Below are 22,023 nucleotides of genomic sequence, written 5' to 3'. Positions count from 1 at the left end.
TGTGATGGTTAGTAGTCATGTTGGTACTGTCATTGGCAGCACAGGTAGAGGCAATGGGTGACAAGCTGCAGTGACCTCCTGACGAGAGCCCTGACACTTATTCTATTTACAGATTAAGCACTGAACAAGTACAAATGCCTGCCTCCTTTTGAATTCATATCGCTACCCCCACTGTGGGTTCTCTACAGCCCGCGGAGCTGAGAACAGCTAGGCTTCCCCAAAGGAGGATACACATGGTGTGCCTTTCCAACCATCTGATCCAGCTCTGGGTCTCAAACCTTCTCAGACGAGATACTTCCAGCCCAGACACATGATAGATGTGTGTGCTGAGGCTGGGTCAGAAAGCTGTAGCTTGCTTGGGTGACTTCAAGGCAGGGCGCACACTCTCCAGAGCCATGCAGGGAAACTTTCTTCATTCCAACACTCTCTGCTTAACATCTTCTGAAAGCATAGAAGGTATGAGCCTTTTGTATACCCACCACCTCACAGATGTCTCACCAGATCAAAATGCTATCAATCACCTCATCAGCCATGTCCATCCCCCACACACACCAGGTCATTGGTGAACATATTCCAGCACTCAGAATAGGTGCAAATGGTACCCAAGTAAAATGTCAAAGGTACTCTTCTATCTTTTTTCCACTAGAATTGTCGGCATGCACTCTTTTGGGGCTTTAACCAAAACTCGGGGGATCGTGGAGGTGCACCATCAGTGCTCTGAAATTGAAGCCTATGTGTGTGGCTAGAAAATAGCATTTCCGGAAATCAAGAACTGGGGCACTGCAGAAGACAAGCTCCGAATTGTATTCAGTTAGATGAACCGCAAGTGAATGCTTTAGAAACAAACCGTCAAACAAGCTTATTTTGTGCAATATTAATTTTCACTTAGAAATATCAAGAGGCATAATGTCAAATAGCTTCTTGTAAATGAGCAATAAAGAGAAATGAGAATTTATTGTAAATAGATTGATACAACAATTTCCGAATTAAGCTGTACCAGAGTATGTACGCTTCAAAAATGTCACTTACCATTGATTTCCTCCAGAACAGCGTGGTCCAGGTCTACAAAAAAGTAGAATGGAAACACATTTAACAGGGATTCCAGAAATGTACTCTTAGCACATTAACCAAATAAATCGTATTTTCAGTTACATTGTGACTGATAAAATGTTAATACATTAAGGATTAAAAACGGAACACTGTGAGCAGTAAAGAGTAAAGCCTGTTTGTTGTACGAAATGATTAATGTGATGCTGTAAAAGCAGTCCACTACAGACTGCCAGATACCAGTACCAGCGAAATATACTTACCATTACAATCCTACAAATGGGACCATTTGAATTATACTAGGTAACCCAAAGCTATAAGTATTAATCTTTTGTGGAATCGTACAAAAAAAGACCTTCTTGGTAATTAACTGTGACGCAGAAAGGACCATTTGAGGAATCCAGAGGCTTCTCACATTTCAGCCTAAATGGCCTTCAGGCAGGGGATCAAAGCAGTAGTGCAATTTTTCAAAGAATGGAAAGGAGCACAAACAGGAGCCATGAAGACAGTGCAGCATGTTTTGTCCATGAAGACAGAGCAGTATGCATTATTTAAGATAGAAGACAGGCTACTTCAAGTCAATAGAATCTTCTCTGAATACACAGAACTTATTTTCTTTAGGTCAAAATATCTATTGTTGAAATTGAAAGACAAAAGAAATGACACCACTTTAAAACAGCATTATCAGAGGCTACACGTATAGTTTGACATTTTCTAATGGAAACACACAAGTATTATTCAACATGCACTACGCTCAAAAACCTGTGCATTTCTCATTGTGCAGAGATTCTATGTTAAATGTTATTTTCTTCAACAACAAATATATATATATATATATATATATATATATATATATATATATATATATTCACACAAAAAACAAAGGTTACATGGACGTTATAGTTAGGGTAATATTTTAGTCATACAAAACCTGAGAAATTAAGCCTTTATAGTTACCTGAGCTAACTATAACTGGCACCCCTGCAATGCACTGCTTATGACCTCATATATTATATCACTGATGACATAGTCAGTGATATTACTAATGACATCATCCAGTGACTGAGTGTTTTAAAAAAGTTTATGATTGGTAAATTTATTTAAACCAAGGTCTATTGATGAATTGAGGGACTGAAGGCATGACCGAGTGGGTGCTTGACTGATTATATGAGTGAGTGATTAGGTGTCTCAGTGAAAGTATTGGCTCTGTGACTGGTTGTGTGAATGTGTGTATCTGTCTGTCAGTTGATGTCTAAGTGGGTATATGAGTGTGATAGTAGGTACGTGAATGACTATATTGGGTGACTGATTGGTTGTCTGACTACCTCTATTATGGTTGTGTGAGTGTGTGGATGAGGAGGTGTGTGACTGCCTGTATGGATGAGTGAGTGGGTGTGTCAGTGGCTGTATGGGCTAGTGAGTGCATGTGTGAGAAGCTGTATTGGTGAGTGAGTGTCTGTATGGCTGTGTCAGTGATTGAGTGCTTGTGTAGTATGGGTGAGTAACTGGGTATGTGAAAGGCAGTATAGGTGAGTGACTGGGTATATGAGTTACTGTATGTGTGAGTGTGAATGTGAGAGCAGCTATATGGATGAGTGCATGCTTCTGTCAGTGACTGTATAGGTGAGTGACTAGGTGTTACTATTTGTATGAGAAAATAAGTGAAACTGTTCGGGTGAGTAAGTGGCTGCGTGATTGATTGTATGGGTGAGTGTCTAGGTGTGTGAGTAGTCCTATGGGTTACTCACTCAGTGTGTATTTGTATGGGTGTATGAGTGGACATGTCAATGGCTGTATTAGTGGCTCTGTGAATGGTTGTGCGGAAGTGGCAGTGGGTGTATAAAATATTCTATAGGGATCACTGACATAATATCGAATACAAAAATATAGAATTACCAAAATATCGATGAAAAAATATAGAATGAAAAAATATCGAATTCCTATCTACAAACAGGTAAGTACAAAAATATTGTTGTAAAAAATATAGTTAGTCAAAATATCATTTTTTTTAAATGTCTTAAAAGTAATTTAAAATGAATGAAATAATAAATATATTTAGCTAAAATATACTTAAAAATACTTAAATAACATTAAAATTATTAAATAATTAATTTAAGTTAAAAAAGCATACAATTTTATTTTTTAATACCTATATATATATTAACGTAATATTAATAAAAATATACAATATTTTTACTGTAGGATAGCGGGAGGGTAAAATTTACTATTACCACTCCAGTGAGTGCAACAGTAGGGAAAACGTTGGATAGCGTAGATGTAAAAATTACTATTCCCACTCCAGTGAGTGCAACAGTAGGGAAAGCATTGGATAGCATTGGGGTAAAAATTACTATTCCCACTCCAGTGAGTGCAACCGTAGGGAAAGCATTGGATAGCGGGAGGGTAGAAATTACTATTCCCACTCCAGTGAGTGCAACAGTAGGGAAAGCGTTGGATAGCGGGAGGGTAAAAATTACTATTCCCACTCCAGAGAGTGTAACAGTAGGGAAAGCGTTGGATAGCGTAGGGGTAAAAATGACTATTCCCACTCCAGAGAGTGCAACAGTAGGGAAAGCATTGGATAGCGTAGGGGTAAAAATTACTATTCCCACTCCAGAGAGTGCAACAGTAGGGAAAGCGTTGGATAGCGGGAGGGTAAAAATTACTATTCCCACTCCAGAGAGTGTAACAGTAGGGAAAGCGTTGGATAGCGTAGGGGTAAAAATGACTATTCCCACTCCAGAGAGTGCAACAGTAGGGAAAGCATTGGATAGCGTAGGGGTAAAAATTACTATTCCCACTCCAGAGAGTGCAACAGTAGGGAAAGCGTTGGATAGCGTAGGGGTAAAAATTACTATTCCCACTACAGAGAGTGCAACTGTAGGGAAAGCGTTGGATAGCCTAGGGGTAAAAATTACTATTCCCACTCTAGTGAGTTTAACCGTAGGGAAAGTAATGATTTAACATATTAATTAAAATAAATTAAATATCAATTAAAATTAATTACCAATGTAATATTATGTAATAATGAATCAATTAGAAACACAAATAAATATTAGTTATTAAAATTAATTACCTATTAATAATTAATTAACAACGAATTAATTTCCAATAACAAAAAGTAATTAATAATACAAATTAATACCAATTAATGATTAATTAACAGTAAATTAATTATCAATACACAAAAAGTATTTTTAATATGTAATTAATTACAATTAAATTACTTCCCACCCTATTCCCCTATAAACCCACAATCCGCTACAGAAAGTAAATGAATACAATTATCGTAATTATCGATTTATGAATTAATACAAAATAATTACCAATTAATAATAATTACCAATTAACAATTAATTAACAATAAATAAAAAATCAATACCAATAAATAAATAAAAATGATTTACAATTAAATTACTTCCCACCCTATTCCCCTATAAACCCACAACCCGCTACGGAAAATAAATTAATACAATTAACATAATTATCAATTCATCAATTAATAAAAATTAATTACCAAATAAAAAATAATTAACAATTAATTCAAAATGAATACCAATAAATAAATAAAAATATTTAATTAATTGCAATTAAATTACTTCCCACCCTATTCCCCTATAAACCCACAACCCGCTACAGAACTAAAACGCAAAATTTAATAAAAAATAATTAGTTATTTCTAAAAATGAATATTTAATTTAATATAATTAAATTACTTCCCACCCTATTCCCCCCTAAACCCACAACCCGCTACAGAATTAAATTACGAAAAAATTAAATAACATAACATTCATTACTTAAAATAAATTACTAAAATAATATACACTTTTCACACATATACTAACATACAAAACACTTAAAAAAATTCGATATTATTAAAAATTCGATATATTTTATTACCTATATTATATACTTCGATATTTTGACTTTCTATATTTTAAAAATCGATATTATATGACTTACCTTCAATTCGATATTTTTCCCTACTATATCCTGTCCATTGGATATTTTGTCCGTTCTATATTTTAACTTCGATATTATGGCTATTCTATATTTTGGATTCAATATTATATCTAGTTACCATTCAATAGGGGTGTGAATGGGTGCATCAGAGATGCTGTGGATGGTGTCATCACTGATGTCATCACTGATGTCATATGAGATGTCATCAGTGATGTCACTGACCATGTCATGAGGGATGTAGTGAATATATGACGTTATCCCTCGGGATAAAATCCCGCATACCATTAGTCCGCATTTTTGATAACGCAAAACCAATACAAAGAAATACCATTATCCCGCACAAACATTTACTCCCCATATGCCTTCACCACGCATGCCATCACAACGCAAAGGCATGCGTGGTGAAGGTATATACTTTGTAAAAGTACATTATTTATATATGTGTATATATATATATATATATTACCTACTGGCGGTCGCCAGTAGGTATATATAGTTAGGATTTTTTCTCTATGGGATTTTTGAAAATTCTATGTCTAATAACTTTGGCGTTTGTGGACGGAATTGGCTGAAATTTTCAGGAAAATGGCACATTTTGTTTCTGAGCAGCCCCTGAAAATTGGGGGGGGGGGGTCGTCCAGGGGGGGCCGAGAAAAAAGGGGGGTCCCAAAACGTGTTTTTAACATTGAGTTTTCCATAGGGCGGTTGGCCTCACTTTTAGCCCGAACGGCTGAATGGATTTGCACGAAACTTGGCAAAATTGTAGGGACTGGTAGCCCGATGTGCCTTTTGTAGGTCTCAATATATGTGCTCCAGTGGATTTTGAGAAATTAACGTTTAAAAAAAGATATATATCTGTAACAGCGGACCGGGCAGCGCTCCGGTTCGCGGACTTTACGCGGTACGGAGCTTTGTGAAGCGAAGCTGATTGGTTCTCCGGCGTCTGTAAACATTCCAAACAGTCCGTAGCGGCCGCCATCTTGTCTCTCGGTAGGATCGAGAGACAAGCGGAGGCCAAACCGAAGGGGCAAATGACCATAAGGGGGCATAGTAGATCCTCCCTGACCCTTTAGGTTTGATGTGGAGGTTTTAAAAGGGCCCCACGGGGCAAAAAAAATAAAAAATAATAATAATCGAACAGCTGAATGGATTTGCACGAAACTTGGCAAAATTGTAGGGACTGGTAGCCCGATGTGCCTTTGCTAGATCTCAATATATGTGCTCCAGTGGATTTTGAGAAATTAACGTTCAAAAAAAGATATATATCTGTAACAGCGCTCTGCTTCGTGTACTTTTCGTGTTACGGAGCTTTGCGAAGCTGATTGGTTCTTCGGCGTCTGTAAACATTCCAAACAGTCCGTAGCGGCCGCCATCTTGTCTCTCGGTAGGATCGAGAGACAAGAGGAGGCCAAAGCGAAGGGGCAAATGACCATAAGGTGGCATAGTAGATCCTCCTTGACCTCTTAGGTTTGATGTGGAGGTTTTAAAAGGGCCCCGCGGGGCAAAAAAATAATAATAATAATAATCGAACGGCTGAATGGATTTGCACGAAACTTGGCAAAATTGTAGGGACTGGTAGCTCGATGTGCCTTTGCTAGGTCTCAATATATGTGCTTCAGTGCATTTTGAGAAATTAACGTTCAAAAACAAGATATATATCTGTAACAGCGCTCCGCTTCGCGGAGATAAAATTATATCTGTATTACCTAGCTGTTGCTAACACCAGTTAGCGACGGCTAGTAGGAGATAGCGACCATCTTGGGCCTCACTTTGCATGTGAGTGATATTTATCACTAATGACATGCAAAGTGGGCATGCCAAGATGTTAGCGACTGGAAACAGTCGCTAACATCGCTATCTCCTATTATCAACTTTTGGAAATATTCGAGATAAGCGCGAATATCTCCAAAAGCTAGCACCTGCCCTGAGCAGTTCTTAGCCATGTTATCCAATGGGAGGTGGATAACATGGCTAAGAGCATTAGCTCGGTAATGCATGAATATCGCTGAGTTTTCAGCGATATTAATGCATTGCGGTCGTTTTTTATCGTATTTGCGATAAACCTTGATAATAGCAAGGTTTATCTGCGATAATTTCTGACGATGCTTAGCGGTAAAAAAATCGTTGCTAAGCATCGTTAGGGATAAATATCGCTTAACTTTGGTAATATGCCCCAACGTCTGTTAACGTTCGATTCGAAGGAAATCAGGAAGTGTTGAAAAACATTGTCTGCGCCATCTTGTCTTTTTTCAAATGCCACACTTTTGTCGTGCACGGCAGCCATTATAGATGCCATGACCAGACCCACTCTGTGCACGCTGTCGATCCTTAGCATGGCTCCCCACCCTCGCAAGCATCTCCCCCAGGCAGTGGTCACCCCCGCTCTCTGTCTTATGCATGGGTAATAAACCTCCCCCCATCTGCGCTGCTCTTCCCTGAGAATCACACCCTGTGCCTGCCCGACACCTCCCTTTCGCCCTATTCACTACCGCACCCTCTGACACTCCTTTTCCTCTGTGTCCGATTGTCCAGGCTGGTCCTAGGGTATCAGCTAGCCCTGCAGATGTAGTTTATGGCCCCAGCTGTAAAGAATCACCCCTCTTCAAAGGAGTTATAGTAGATCAAGGCCCACACTCGATGAGATCCGTCACAGCAGAAGCGTTGCTATTATCTGAAAACCATCCTGTATTGTGATTGGGGAGGGGACCGAGCCTGAAGCAGAAGATTCCAGGGATGACTCTTTGTACATCAAAGTTTTTACAATTATGTGTCACATTAAAAATATATAGCACTCCGACAAAGTAGTAAGATTATAAAACTTTAATAATTTATAAATATATACAAGAAAACAAAAATAGTAATAACATATAAACATTTTTAGGGAAAAACAACGAAGTAGCGGTCGGCTGTGCGAATAGTCCCAACGCAGCACAACGTCCAGATTTCCGGCGTGGGGCGTCGCGGGGGGTGGGTCATCAGTAGCAAACTGTTGTGCGAATAGTTCCAAGGCAGCAGAACGATGGCACCAAGGTGATGTCCAGTAAGTTGCCGCACTGGTTTTGGTATCCTACAATGCTGCTCCGAATAACGGCGTGGGGCGCCCCGGGGGAGGCGGCGTGAACGGGCCTCTCCAGGTGGAGTGTCATCTGTTGTAGTGGGGCGCCCCTTTACCGTTTCAGTTGCCATTCCGTCCGTTTTTGGTCCACTGTGTCAAAAGCTGCAATTCAGCTGAGTTGCGCCCACTCTTGCGGTGCAGCGATAGGCGGCTGTCACAGGACTCTCAAAATGGCGGCAGGCTCTTTCCTTTTTGGGCCTGGTCCACTGAAATGGCCCTGGGACACCTTGGAAATCGGACGCTTGTCTGCTAGGTCTTGGACCCCATTCTCGAAAGCGTCCCCTCCGCCTTGAGAATTCATCAAAAGTTTTGGGGGCCCCGACTCCTGCAGGCTTCTGGTGGGGAGCGGCTGCCATGATTGCTCACGGAATGACCACGACGGAGCTACGAGATGGTGGTGCTCTCATGCTGACGCCAGCTTCAGTCTGAAACATCCAGAAACAAGGTGGGGCTTTCATCGTTTGGGAAAAAAAAAAAGTTTTCATCCAATGAAAAGTGTTGTTTTTAGGTCATATGATCAAGCCTTCCATCATTAGGAAACCAAAAGTAAAATGAACCAATGAAAAGTTTTATAAACAAGTCACATGACCTGTTATGCGGCATAGGGTATAAAATGCGGAGAAAATACGTTGGCACGTGAGGCGGCGTCAGTAGCGGACCGATGTGCGAATAGGCCGAAGGCAAAACAACGCGCCAAGATCCGGATGGCACCGAGGTGGTGTCCAGCAAGTTGCAGCACTGGTGTGGCCATCCTACAATGCTGAAAGTCGGCGTGGGGCGCCCCGTTGGCCTGTGAGTTTGCGTCAGTAGCGGACCGATGTGCGAATAGGCCGAAGGCAGCACAACGCGCCAAGATCCGGATGGCACCGAGGTGGTGTCTAGTAAGTTGTCGCACTGGTGTGGCCATCCTACAATGTTGAAAGTCGGCGTGGGACGCCCCGTTGGCCTGTGAGATGGCGGCAGTAGCGGACCGATGTGCGAATGGGGCCAAAGGCAGCGCAACAATATTTTCGGAATAGAAGACACCACAAGGCGCTGAGATGCCAAGATCCGGATGGCACCGAGGTGGTGTCTAGCAAGTTGTGGCACTGGTGTGGCCATCGTACAATGGTAAAAGTCGGCGTGGGGCGCCCTGTTGGCCTGTGAGATGGTGTCAGTAGCGGACTGATGTGCGAATGGGGCCAAAGGCAGCGCAACAATATTTTCTGACTGACACCACAAGGCGCTGAGATGCCAAGATCCGGATGGCACCGAGGTGATGTCTAAGTTGCGGACCGATGTGCGAATGGGGCCAAAGGCAGCGCAACAATATTTTCTGTATGGAAGATACCACTAGGCGTTGAGATGCCAAGATCCGGATGGCACCGAGGTGATGTCTAGCAAGTTGCTGTACTGGTGTGGTCATCCTACAATGCTGAAACTCGGCGTGGGGCGCCCCATTAGCCTGTGAGATGGCGTCAGTAGCGGACCGATGTGCGAATAGGCCGAAGGCAGCACAACGCGCCAAGATCCGGATGTCACCGTGGTGGTTTCATAGTTGAGAGGCACTTCATCTGCAGTGGGGCGCCGAGATCCGGATGGCACCGAGGTGATGTCTAGCAAGTTGCTGTACTGGTGTGGTCATCCTACAATGCTGAAAGTCGGCGTGGGGCGCCCCATTAGCCTGTGAGATGGCGTCAGTAGCGGACCGATGTGCGAATGGGGCCAAAGGCAGCGCAACAATATTTTCTGAAGAGAAGACACCAAAACGCGCTGAGATTCCAAGATCCGGATGGCACCGAGGTGGTGTCTAGCAAGCTATGCAGTTGAGTTGTGTGAGCACTTGCGGCGAATAGGTCGAAGGCAGCATAACAATGTTTTCTGAATAGAAGACACCACAAGGCGTTGAGATTCGGTTACCACCGAGGTGATGTCTAGCAAGTTGCCGCACTGGTGTGGCCATCCTACAATTCTGCTCCGAATAACGGCGTGGGGTGCCCGAAGGGGGGGGGGGGGGAGGCGGCGTGAACGGGTCTTCCTAGGTGGAGGCTCGTCTGCTGTAGTGGGGCGCCCCTTTACCGTTTCAGTTGCCATTCAGCTGAGTTTCGGCTGCTCTTGATGCTACAGCGACAGGCGGCTGCAACAGGACTCTCAAAATGGCGGCCTGTTCTTTGGATTTGGGCCTGGTCCACTAAAATGGCCCTGGGACACCTTAGAACTCGGACGCTCGATTTTTTTTTCCTTTCCTGTACATGCAAAAAAAGGTAAATGCCCGGTACGCTACACGCTTCATCTGCCACGATGAACTCTCCAGAGGAACCGAAAAAAATTATAGTTGTGGTAACTATACCATGCATCGTCATATGGAGAGGTGGCACCAATTAATTATAGTGCTGCATAAAAGAGAGATTTGGAGGAGAACCCCTGACCTGCTAGTACATTCATCAAAGAAGTGGCACTGACAGCATCAGAGGCAAGGGAAACGGTCCCAAATATTTAGAAGAACTTTGGAAAGATTAAAATGACATGTTTAGATTGTGGCAAATTAATTTCATGTGGACAGATGAGTGTTACTCTAATAAATACAGCATATGAACATCATCATAGTCGATGGTTGGTAGAGACATTTTGACTATATCCTGGACCTGCCCGTCCTCGCCCAAAATGGCGCCGGAATAAATGGGACTCGTAACTCCTTGTTGTGTACTGGTTGCAGAACCTTGAAATCACGAGATACGTATGCAGTTTTGAAGCACATGGCGGGCGGGGACGAGAATTGATTGAATATTTCGACATCCCTATTGATATTAAGTTCTGATGTGTTATTGATTACTGTACTATTGAAAGTTCGAATTAACGTCACCCATGGTACTTGCCCGCAAATGTATATCTAGATAATTTTATTGTAACTGGCCCTGTCGTATTTTAATTATAAAATGTACGTCCACCGATTCCGTAACTGTTAGACACCTTAGTTCTTGCAACCTAATGGCCCGCCCGTTACGTTCCTCTACAGTGTAAATGTCTACTCATCATATACGATTACAGTTTGCTCCGTGGCAGGCCCACGTGGTTATAGGCTCGTATTTGTATAATGAAATTTTCACAATAAAGGTTTTTAAAAGAAAACATGGTAGTAGTATATACATTGGTAAAGTTTTTAATAATAGTCACTGTTTTAGAATCATTAAAAGGCAAGTGAAATAAAGCAGACCAATTACATGAAGGGTAAAAGGTATAATACGAAGGAACGCAGTAAAGATAAATGGTCAAGGGCTGTTGTGTTTTCTATTCCTGCAACATAAAGTGATCGATAAGAATCTCATATTCAGGCGTATCGGCGACTAAGACAGCAGGTCGACCCTCTTTTGCTCAACGGCTCCGTCATGGGACGAAGAAACGCTCTTTTTCTCGAAAAAGAATATATTTTACTTGCAGGACAGTTGTAAATTTTCCGGGAAAGTACATTAGCCTGGAACATTATAACATATATTTAAGAAAAAATAATGTTCGGAAGTAATAAAAAGCGTAATTTTTAGGTCATATGACCAAGCCTTTCATCATTAGAATAAGAAAAGTAAAATGAACCAATGAAAAGTTTTATTAACAAGGCACATGACTAGTTATGCTTACGTTACGCGCTGCGCGCCCCGGATGACTTCCGGATGCGCTAACGCGGCGCGTCATATGACGCAATACGCGACAACGCAGGTCCAGAATATAGTCAAAATGTCTCCACCAACCAGCGGTCGGAACACAACCCCTTTCAGCAGGCTAAATAGTTCTGTTAAATGACAACAGAAGGGACAGGCAACAAGAACCATCAGTCAAAGAGGGGAGGGCTAGTTCTTCTCTACCGGGTTACATTGGGGCGCTACCGGAACTGATCGAATTGGTAGTCTACAGTGTTTCTGGATGTTTCAGACTGAAGCTGGGGTTAGCATGAGAGCAGCACCATTTGGTAGCTCCGTCGTGGCCATTCCGCAACCAATCATGGCAGCCGCTCTTTATCGTTATTTTGGGCGGGGTGGGTGGCGGAGCCGAGCTGTTTTGCAGCCATCATTGTGTGGAGTTCAGTTCATCTCACTAGTTTTGTATTTGTCATGAGGGGTTGTTCCTAATGTTTCTATTTTAGCGAGGTCAAAAAGAGATCCCATTAGTGGCCTACTGATTTTGCTCGATTCCTTTTCTTTTTTTTTTACACGATTTTTCGTTATCTGCAAAGACTAAACAGAGTATTGCGACTCTGTGTTTGTTTGTAAATAGAGAATGAACCAAAGAGAACCAATTCTAAAACAGTAAATACTTGGATAACAATCAATCAAATGGAGAGAGAAGCAGGCACGACGTATTACAACGGGGGCAAAGGCCTGCGTTAACTACCTTTCACTATCTGCAAAGAGAGAGTACTCCTAATAGAAATGAGGGGGGGGGGGCACCATTCAAAGCAGATCAGTGTGCATAAACACGAAAATGTTTTCACTTACCACGTACTTGACATTCGACAGCTTATGATATTTGCTATTAAAAAACCATTGAAATTCACTGAAAAAACCATAGGTTATAGACCATATATAGTTAGGAATTAGCATTTACAAAACCTTGAAAATTCACTGAAAAAACCATAGGTTATAGACCATATATAGTTAGGAATTAGCATTTAAAAAACCTTATTTTACTCACACAAAACCATTGAAATTCCATATATAGTTAGTTGCACTAACTATATATCGCGCACCCGCAATCCACTGCTGATGATGTCACATATTACATCATTCATGACATGGTCAGTGACATCACTGATGACATCACTGATGACATCTCAAATGACATCACTGATGACATCACTGATGACATCTCATTTGACATCAATGACCACATCACTGATGATATCATTCATGTGACAATACAATGCATCTCCTCACATTTTAATATAACCTCTGTTTCACCCAGTGTTAAATACAGAGTATAATTTTTGAAACCATTGACACACCAATACTAGTTACTACATACGTACTCACTGATTCCTACGTCTACACACACATTCACTCATTCACCCATACAATCATTCATACATACAATCACTCATCTTTACAACACTATCATATGCACTCATACACCTATACAGACACTCACACTCTGCCACTCATCCATGGAGTTACTCACACACCTAGTCAGTCCTGTAAAGAATCAATCACACTTCCATTTTCTAATCTATACAGTTAAACATAGAGTACCTTACATTTTCAAACATATACTAACACATACTTACTCTCTTATACAATCATTGATACAAGAACACATTGATCTGCACAGAGTCACACATCTCCCAGCCAGCCACACACACACTCCCATACAAATACTTGGACAATCAATCAATAACCCATATAGTTACTCATATAGCTACTGATCAACACATACAGCAGTTTACAGAACAACAGACATAATGATGCACAAATTAAGACAGTTTAGTCACTAACCCATGCACTCAGTGAGACACATTTAATCACTCACTCATACAGTCAGTCACGCACCTACTAAATCCTTCATCCAGACACTTCTACATCTACTCATTCTTCAATATGTAAAACATATTTAAACTTTACAGAAACACACAGTCACTGGATGATGTCATCAGTGATGTCATCAGTGATGTCATTTGAGATGTCATCAGTGATGTCATCAGTGATGTCACTGACCATGTCATGAATGATGTAATATGTGACATCATCAGCAGTGGATTGCGGGTGCGCGATATATAGTTAGTGCAACTAACTATATATGGAATTTCAATGGTTTTGTGTGAGTAAAATAAGGTTTTTTAAATGCTAATTCCTAACTATATATGGTCTATAACCTATGGTTTTTTGAGTGAATTTTCAAGGTTTTGTAAATGCTAATTCCTAACTATATATGGTCTATAACCTATGGTTTTTTCAGTGAATATATATATATATATATATATATATATATATACATACAAATAAATGTATACATACAAATATATTTTACTAAATTTAAAATAAAATTTAATTGAATTATGTATAACTATATTTGTTTATAAATATATGTTTAATATTTATATATATATATATATATATATTTTTTAAATTACCCTATAGACCCTAAAAAAACAACAACCCTGGTCCCTTAAAATACCCCTGCACCCCAAAATCATAACCCACCCTTACTCCTTATAATACCCCAGCACCCTTAAACAATAACCCATCCTGACCCTAAAAATACCCCTGTACCCCAAAACCCAAACCTACCCCTGAACCCTAAAAATACCCCTGTACTCCAAAACCCAAACATACCCCAGAACCCTAAAATACCCCTGTACCCCAAAACCCAAACCTATCCCTGAACCCCCAAAAATACCCCTGTACCCCAAAACCAAAAACTTTCCCTGAACCCTAAAAATACCCCTGTACCCCAAAACTCAAACCTATCACTGAACCCTAAAAATACCCCTGTACTCCAAAACCCAAACCTATCCCTGAACCCTAAAAATACCCCTGTACCCCAAACCTAGCCCTGAACCCTAAAAATACCCCTGTACCCCAAAACCCAAACCTATCCCTGAACCCTAAAAATACCCCTGTACCCCAAAACCCAAACCTACCCCTGAACCCTAAAAATACCCCTGTACCCCAAAACACAAACCTACCCCTGAACCCTAAAATACCCCTGTACCCCAAAACCCAAGCCTAGCCCTGAACCCTAAAAATACCCCTGTACGCCCAAACCTATCCCTGAACCCTAAAAATACCCCTGTACCCCAAAAGCCAAAACTTTCCCTGAACCCTAAAAATACCCCTATACCCCAAAACCCAAACCTATCCCTGAACCCTAAAAATACCCCTGTACCCAAACCTCAAACCTACCCCTGAACCCTAAAAATACCCCTGTACCCCAAAACCCAAACCTACCTCTGAACCCTAAAATACCCCTGTACCCCAAAACCCAAACCTAGTCCTGAACCCTAAAAATATCCCTGTACCCCAAAACCCAAACCTACCTCTGAACCCTGAAATACCCCTGTACCCCAAAACCCAAACCTAGTCCTGAACCCTAAAAATACCCCTGTACCCCAAAACCCAAACCTATCCCTGGACCCTAAAAATACCCCTGTACCCCAACACCCAAAACTTTCCCTGAACCCTAAAAATACCCCTGTACCCCAAAACCCCAAACTTTCCCTGAACCCTAAAAATACCCCTATACCCCAAAACCTAAACCTATTCCTGAACCCTGAAAATACCCCTGTACCACAAACCTCAAACCTACCCCTGAACCCTAAAAATACCCCTGTACCCCAAAACCCAAACCTACCCCTGAACCCTAAAATACCCCTGTACCCCAAAACCCAAACCTAGTCCTGAACACTAAAAATATCCCTGTACCCCAAAACCCAAACCTATACCTGAACCCTAAAAATATGCCTGTACCCCAAACCTAGCCCTCAACCCTAAAAATACCCCTGTACCCCAAAACCCGAACCTATCCCTGAACCCTAAAAATACCCCTGTACCCCAAAACCCAAAAATACCCCTGTACCCCTAAAACATATACCCCAACACCCCCAAACACACCCTTAAAATACTCTTGAACCCCTAAAACATATACCCCAACACCCCCAAACTAAAACCATATACTTACCTTACACTTCAATATTAAAAACATATGCTTTTACCATTCATGCTTTTACAACGAATTTCGTTGTAAAAGCATGCGTCGTAAAAGCATATAAGATATAATGGCATGCGTTTTAAAATTTTGCGGACTGATGGTACTTTCGATATAATGGTGTGCGGACTGAGGGTATGCGGAATGAAAGTTGCGATATGAAGGTGTTGAACCGGATGTAGTATGTGAGGTCATAAGCAGTGCATTGCAGGGGCGCGAGTTATAGTTAACCCAGGTAACTATAATGGCTGAATTTCTCTGGCTTTGTAGGAGTAACATCCAATCCTAAATATAACATCCCTGTAACCTTTGTTTTTTGTGAATTTCTAAGGTTATTAAACTAGGAGTCACATTTGCAGAGTGGTGAAGAAAGGGGGCTGGGCCTCTGACCGGCTCTCAGCAATTCCTCTGCATAGGACTTACAGGAGGTACCCCAAGGTCCCTCTGGAGCCAAGGGGACTTGATCCCCAAACTAGTAGCGCGCCAGGAGGCATGATCGCAGAGTGGTGGAGAAAGGGACATGACATGCAGACTGAAATATGCACTTTTAATAACAGCAGCAGACTTCCGTGGTGAGCAGTAGCTTTACTACAGTGACCTAATGAGCAACTAGAGTGCTAACATTCAGAATTTATGGCATATGTGTGACATATCTTAATACCTTCTTGATGGAAGTCCAAAATGTACGTCCACCGATTCCGTAACTGTTAGACACCTTAGTTCTTGCAACCTAATGGCCCGCCCGTTACGTTCCTCTACAGTGTAAATGTCTACTCATCATATACGATTACAGTTTGCTCCGTGGCAGGCCCACGTGGTTATAGGCTCGTATTTGTATAATGAAATTTTCACAATAAAGGTTTTTAAAAGAAAACATGGTAGTAGTATATACATTGGTAAAGTTTTTAATAATAGTCACTGTTTTAGAATCATTAAAAGGCAAGTGAAATAAAGCAGACCAATTACATGAAGGGTAAAAGGTATAATACGAAGGAACGCAGTAAAGATAAATGGTCAAGGGCTGTTGTGTTTTCTATTCCTGCAACATAAAGTGATCGATAAGAATCTCATATTCAGGCGTATCGGCGACTAAGACAGCAGGTCGACCCTCTTTTGCTCAACGGCTCCGTCATGGGACGAAGAAACGCTCTTTTTCTCGAAAAAGAATATATTTTACTTGCAGGACAGTTGTAAATTTTCCGGGAAAGTACATTAGCCTGGAACATTATAACATATATTTAAGAAAAAATAATGTTCGGAAGTAATAAAAAGCGTAATTTTTAGGTCATATGACCAAGCCTTTCATCATTAGAATAAGAAAAGTAAAATGAACCAATGAAAAGTTTTATTAACAAGGCACATGACTAGTTATGCTTACGTTACGCGCTGCGCGCCCCGGATGACTTCCGGATGCGCTAACGCGGCGCGTCATATGACGCAATACGCGACAACGCAGGTCCAGAATATAGTCAAAATGTCTCCACCAACCAGCGGTCGGAACACAACCCCTTTCAGCAGGCTAAATAGTTCTGTTAAATGACAACAGAAGGGACAGGCAACAAGAACCATCAGTCAAAGAGGGGAGGGCTAGTTCTTCTCTACCGGGTTACATTGGGGCGCTACCGGAACTGATCGAATTGGTAGTCTACAGTGTTTCTGGATGTTTCAGACTGAAGCTGGGGTTAGCATGAGAGCAGCACCATTTGGTAGCTCCGTCGTGGCCATTCCGCAACCAATCATGGCAGCCGCTCTTTATCGTTATTTTGGGCGGGGTGGGTGGCGGAGCCGAGCTGTTTTGCAGCCATCATTGTGTGGAGTTCAGTTCATCTCACTAGTTTTGTATTTGTCATGAGGGGTTGTTCCTAATGTTTCTATTTTAGCGAGGTCAAAAAGAGATCCCATTAGTGGCCTACTGATTTTGCTCGATTCCTTTTCTTTTTTTTTTACACGATTTTTCGTTATCTGCAAAGACTAAACAGAGTATTGCGACTCTGTGTTTGTTTGTAAATAGAGAATGAACCAAAGAGAACCAATTCTAAAACAGTAAATACTTGGATAACAATCAATCAAATGGAGAGAGAAGCAGGCACGACGTATTACAACGGGGGCAAAGGCCTGCGTTAACTACCTTTCACTATCTGCAAAGAGAGAGTACTCCTAATAGAAATGAGGGGGGGGGGCACCATTCAAAGCAGATCAGTGTGCATAAACACGAAAATGTTTTCACTTACCACGTACTTGACATTCGACAGCTTATGATATTTGCTATTAAAAAACCATTGAAATTCACTGAAAAAACCATAGGTTATAGACCATATATAGTTAGGAATTAGCATTTACAAAACCTTGAAAATTCACTGAAAAAACCATAGGTTATAGACCATATATAGTTAGGAATTAGCATTTAAAAAACCTTATTTTACTCACACAAAACCATTGAAATTCCATATATAGTTAGTTGCACTAACTATATATCGCGCACCCGCAATCCACTGCTGATGATGTCACATATTACATCATTCATGACATGGTCAGTGACATCACTGATGACATCACTGATGACATCTCAAATGACATCACTGATGACATCACTGATGACATCTCATTTGACATCAATGACCACATCACTGATGATATCATTCATGTGACAATACAATGCATCTCCTCACATTTTAATATAACCTCTGTTTCACCCAGTGTTAAATACAGAGTATAATTTTTGAAACCATTGACACACCAATACTAGTTACTACATACGTACTCACTGATTCCTACGTCTACACACACATTCACTCATTCACCCATACAATCATTCATACATACAATCACTCATCTTTACAACACTATCATATGCACTCATACACCTATACAGACACTCACACTCTGCCACTCATCCATGGAGTTACTCACACACCTAGTCAGTCCTGTAAAGAATCAATCACACTTCCATTTTCTAATCTATACAGTTAAACATAGAGTACCTTACATTTTCAAACATATACTAACACATACTTACTCTCTTATACAATCATTGATACAAGAACACATTGATCTGCACAGAGTCACACATCTCCCAGCCAGCCACACACACACTCCCATACAAATACTTGGACAATCAATCAATAACCCATATAGTTACTCATATAGCTACTGATCAACACATACAGCAGTTTACAGAACAACAGACATAATGATGCACAAATTAAGACAGTTTAGTCACTAACCCATGCACTCAGTGAGACACATTTAATCACTCACTCATACAGTCAGTCACGCACCTACTAAATCCTTCATCCAGACACTTCTACATCTACTCATTCTTCAATATGTAAAACATATTTAAACTTTACAGAAACACACAGTCACTGGATGATGTCATCAGTGATGTCATCAGTGATGTCATTTGAGATGTCATCAGTGATGTCATCAGTGATGTCACTGACCATGTCATGAATGATGTAATATGTGACATCATCAGCAGTGGATTGCGGGTGCGCGATATATAGTTAGTGCAACTAACTATATATGGAATTTCAATGGTTTTGTGTGAGTAAAATAAGGTTTTTTAAATGCTAATTCCTAACTATATATGGTCTATAACCTATGGTTTTTTGAGTGAATTTTCAAGGTTTTGTAAATGCTAATTCCTAACTATATATGGTCTATAACCTATGGTTTTTTCAGTGAATATATATATATATATATATATATATATATATATATATATATATATATACAAATAAATGTATACATACAAATATATTTTACTAAATTTAAAATAAAATTTAATTGAATTATGTATAACTATATTTGTTTATAAATATATGTTTAATATTTATATATATATATATATATATATATATATATATTTTTTAAATTACCCTATAGACCCTAAAAAAACAACAACCCTGGTCCCTTAAAATACCCCTGCACCCCAAAATCATAACCCACCCTTACTCCTTATAATACCCCAGCACCCTTAAACAATAACCCATCCTGACCCTAAAAATACCCCTGTACCCCAAAACCCAAACCTACCCCTGAACCCTAAAAATACCCCTGTACTCCAAAACCCAAACATACCCCAGAACCCTAAAATACCCCTGTACCCCAAAACCCAAACCTATCCCTGAACCCCCAAAAATACCCCTGTACCCCAAAACCAAAAACTTTCCCTGAACCCTAAAAATACCCCTGTACCCCAAAACTCAAACCTATCACTGAACCCTAAAAATACCCCTGTACTCCAAAACCCAAACCTATCCCTGAACCCTAAAAATACCCCTGTACCCCAAACCTAGCCCTGAACCCTAAAAATACCCCTGTACCCCAAAACCCAAACCTATCCCTGAACCCTAAAAATACCCCTGTACCCCAAAACCCAAACCTACCCCTGAACCCTAAAAATACCCCTGTACCCCAAAACACAAACCTACCCCTGAACCCTAAAATACCCCTGTACCCCAAAACCCAAGCCTAGCCCTGAACCCTAAAAATACCCCTGTACGCCCAAACCTATCCCTGAACCCTAAAAATACCCCTGTACCCCAAAAGCCAAAACTTTCCCTGAACCCTAAAAATACCCCTATACCCCAAAACCCAAACCTATCCCTGAACCCTAAAAATACCCCTGTACCCAAACCTCAAACCTACCCCTGAACCCTAAAAATACCCCTGTACCCCAAAACCCAAACCTACCTCTGAACCCTAAAATACCCCTGTACCCCAAAACCCAAACCTAGTCCTGAACCCTAAAAATATCCCTGTACCCCAAAACCCAAACCTACCTCTGAACCCTGAAATACCCCTGTACCCCAAAACCCAAACCTAGTCCTGAACCCTAAAAATACCCCTGTACCCCAAAACCCAAACCTATCCCTGGACCCTAAAAATACCCCTGTACCCCAACACCCAAAACATTCCCTGAACCCTAAAAATACCCCTGTACCCCAAAACCCCAAACTTTCCCTGAACCCTAAAAATACCCCTATACCCCAAAACCTAAACCTATTCCTGAACCCTGAAAATACCCCTGTACCACAAACCTCAAACCTACCCCTGAACCCTAAAAATACCCCTGTACCCCAAAACCCAAACCTACCCCTGAACCCTAAAATACCCCTGTACCCCAAAACCCAAACCTAGTCCTGAACACTAAAAATATCCCTGTACCCCAAAACCCAAACCTATACCTGAACCCTAAAAATATGCCTGTACCCCAAACCTAGCCCTCAACCCTAAAAATACCCCTGTACCCCAAAACCCGAACCTATCCCTGAACCCTAAAAATACCCCTGTACCCCAAAACCCAAAAATACCCCTGTACCCCTAAAACATATACCCCAACACCCCCAAACACACCCTTAAAATACTCTTGAACCCCTAAAACATATACCCCAACACCCCCAAACTAAAACCATATACTTACCTTACACTTCAATATTAAAAACATATGCTTTTACCATTCATGCTTTTACAACGAATTTCGTTGTAAAAGCATGCGTCGTAAAAGCATATAAGATATAATGGCATGCGTTTTAAAATTTTGCGGACTGATGGTACTTTCGATATAATGGTGTGCGGACTGAGGGTATGCGGAATGAAAGTTGCGATATGAAGGTGTTGAACCGGATGTAGTATGTGAGGTCATAAGCAGTGCATTGCAGGGGCGCGAGTTATAGTTAACCCAGGTAACTATAATGGCTGAATTTCTCTGGCTTTGTAGGAGTAACATCCAATCCTAAATATAACATCCCTGTAACCTTTGTTTTTTGTGAATTTCTAAGGTTATTAAACTAGGAGTCACATTTGCAGAGTGGTGAAGAAAGGGGGCTGGGCCTCTGACCGGCTCTCAGCAATTCCTCTGCATAGGACTTACAGGAGGTACCCCAAGGTCCCTCTGGAGCCAAGGGGACTTGATCCCCAAACTAGTAGCGCGCCAGGAGGCATGATCGCAGAGTGGTGGAGAAAGGGACATGACATGCAGACTGAAATATGCACTTTTAATAACAGCAGCAGACTTCCGTGGTGAGCAGTAGCTTTACTACAGTGACCTAATGAGCAACTAGAGTGCTAACATTCAGAATTTATGGCATATGTGTGACATATCTTAATACCTTCTTGATGGAAGTCCAAAATGTACGTCCACCGATTCCGTAACTGTTAGACACCTTAGTTCTTGCAACCTAATGGCCCGCCCGTTACGTTCCTCTACAGTGTAAATGTCTACT

The 22,023-nt window shown here is 41.1% G+C and overlaps 1 protein-coding gene across 2 annotated transcripts in view; it reads right to left on the bottom strand.

Annotated features, from left to right (window-relative positions):
• CYB5R4 (cytochrome b5 reductase 4) overlaps positions 1-22,023 on the bottom strand; it is a 1,195,924-nt gene that overhangs the window by 488,298 nt on the left and 685,603 nt on the right. For both annotated transcript variants that reach the window (XM_078648153.1, XM_078648152.1), the window contains exon 9: positions 1,030-1,062. In XM_078648153.1, the coding sequence (XP_078504279.1) occupies positions 1,030-1,062 (33 nt within the window). The remainder of the gene's footprint in view (positions 1-1,029; positions 1,063-22,023) is intronic.

The sequence above is a fragment of the Lissotriton helveticus genome, chromosome 6 (genome assembly GCF_964261635.1).
Source record: "Lissotriton helveticus chromosome 6, aLisHel1.1, whole genome shotgun sequence".
Classification (NCBI taxonomy): Eukaryota; Metazoa; Chordata; class Amphibia; order Caudata; family Salamandridae; genus Lissotriton; species Lissotriton helveticus.
Note: the sequence above shows the minus strand (reverse complement) of the source record. Positions and strands in the feature narration are given on the sequence as shown.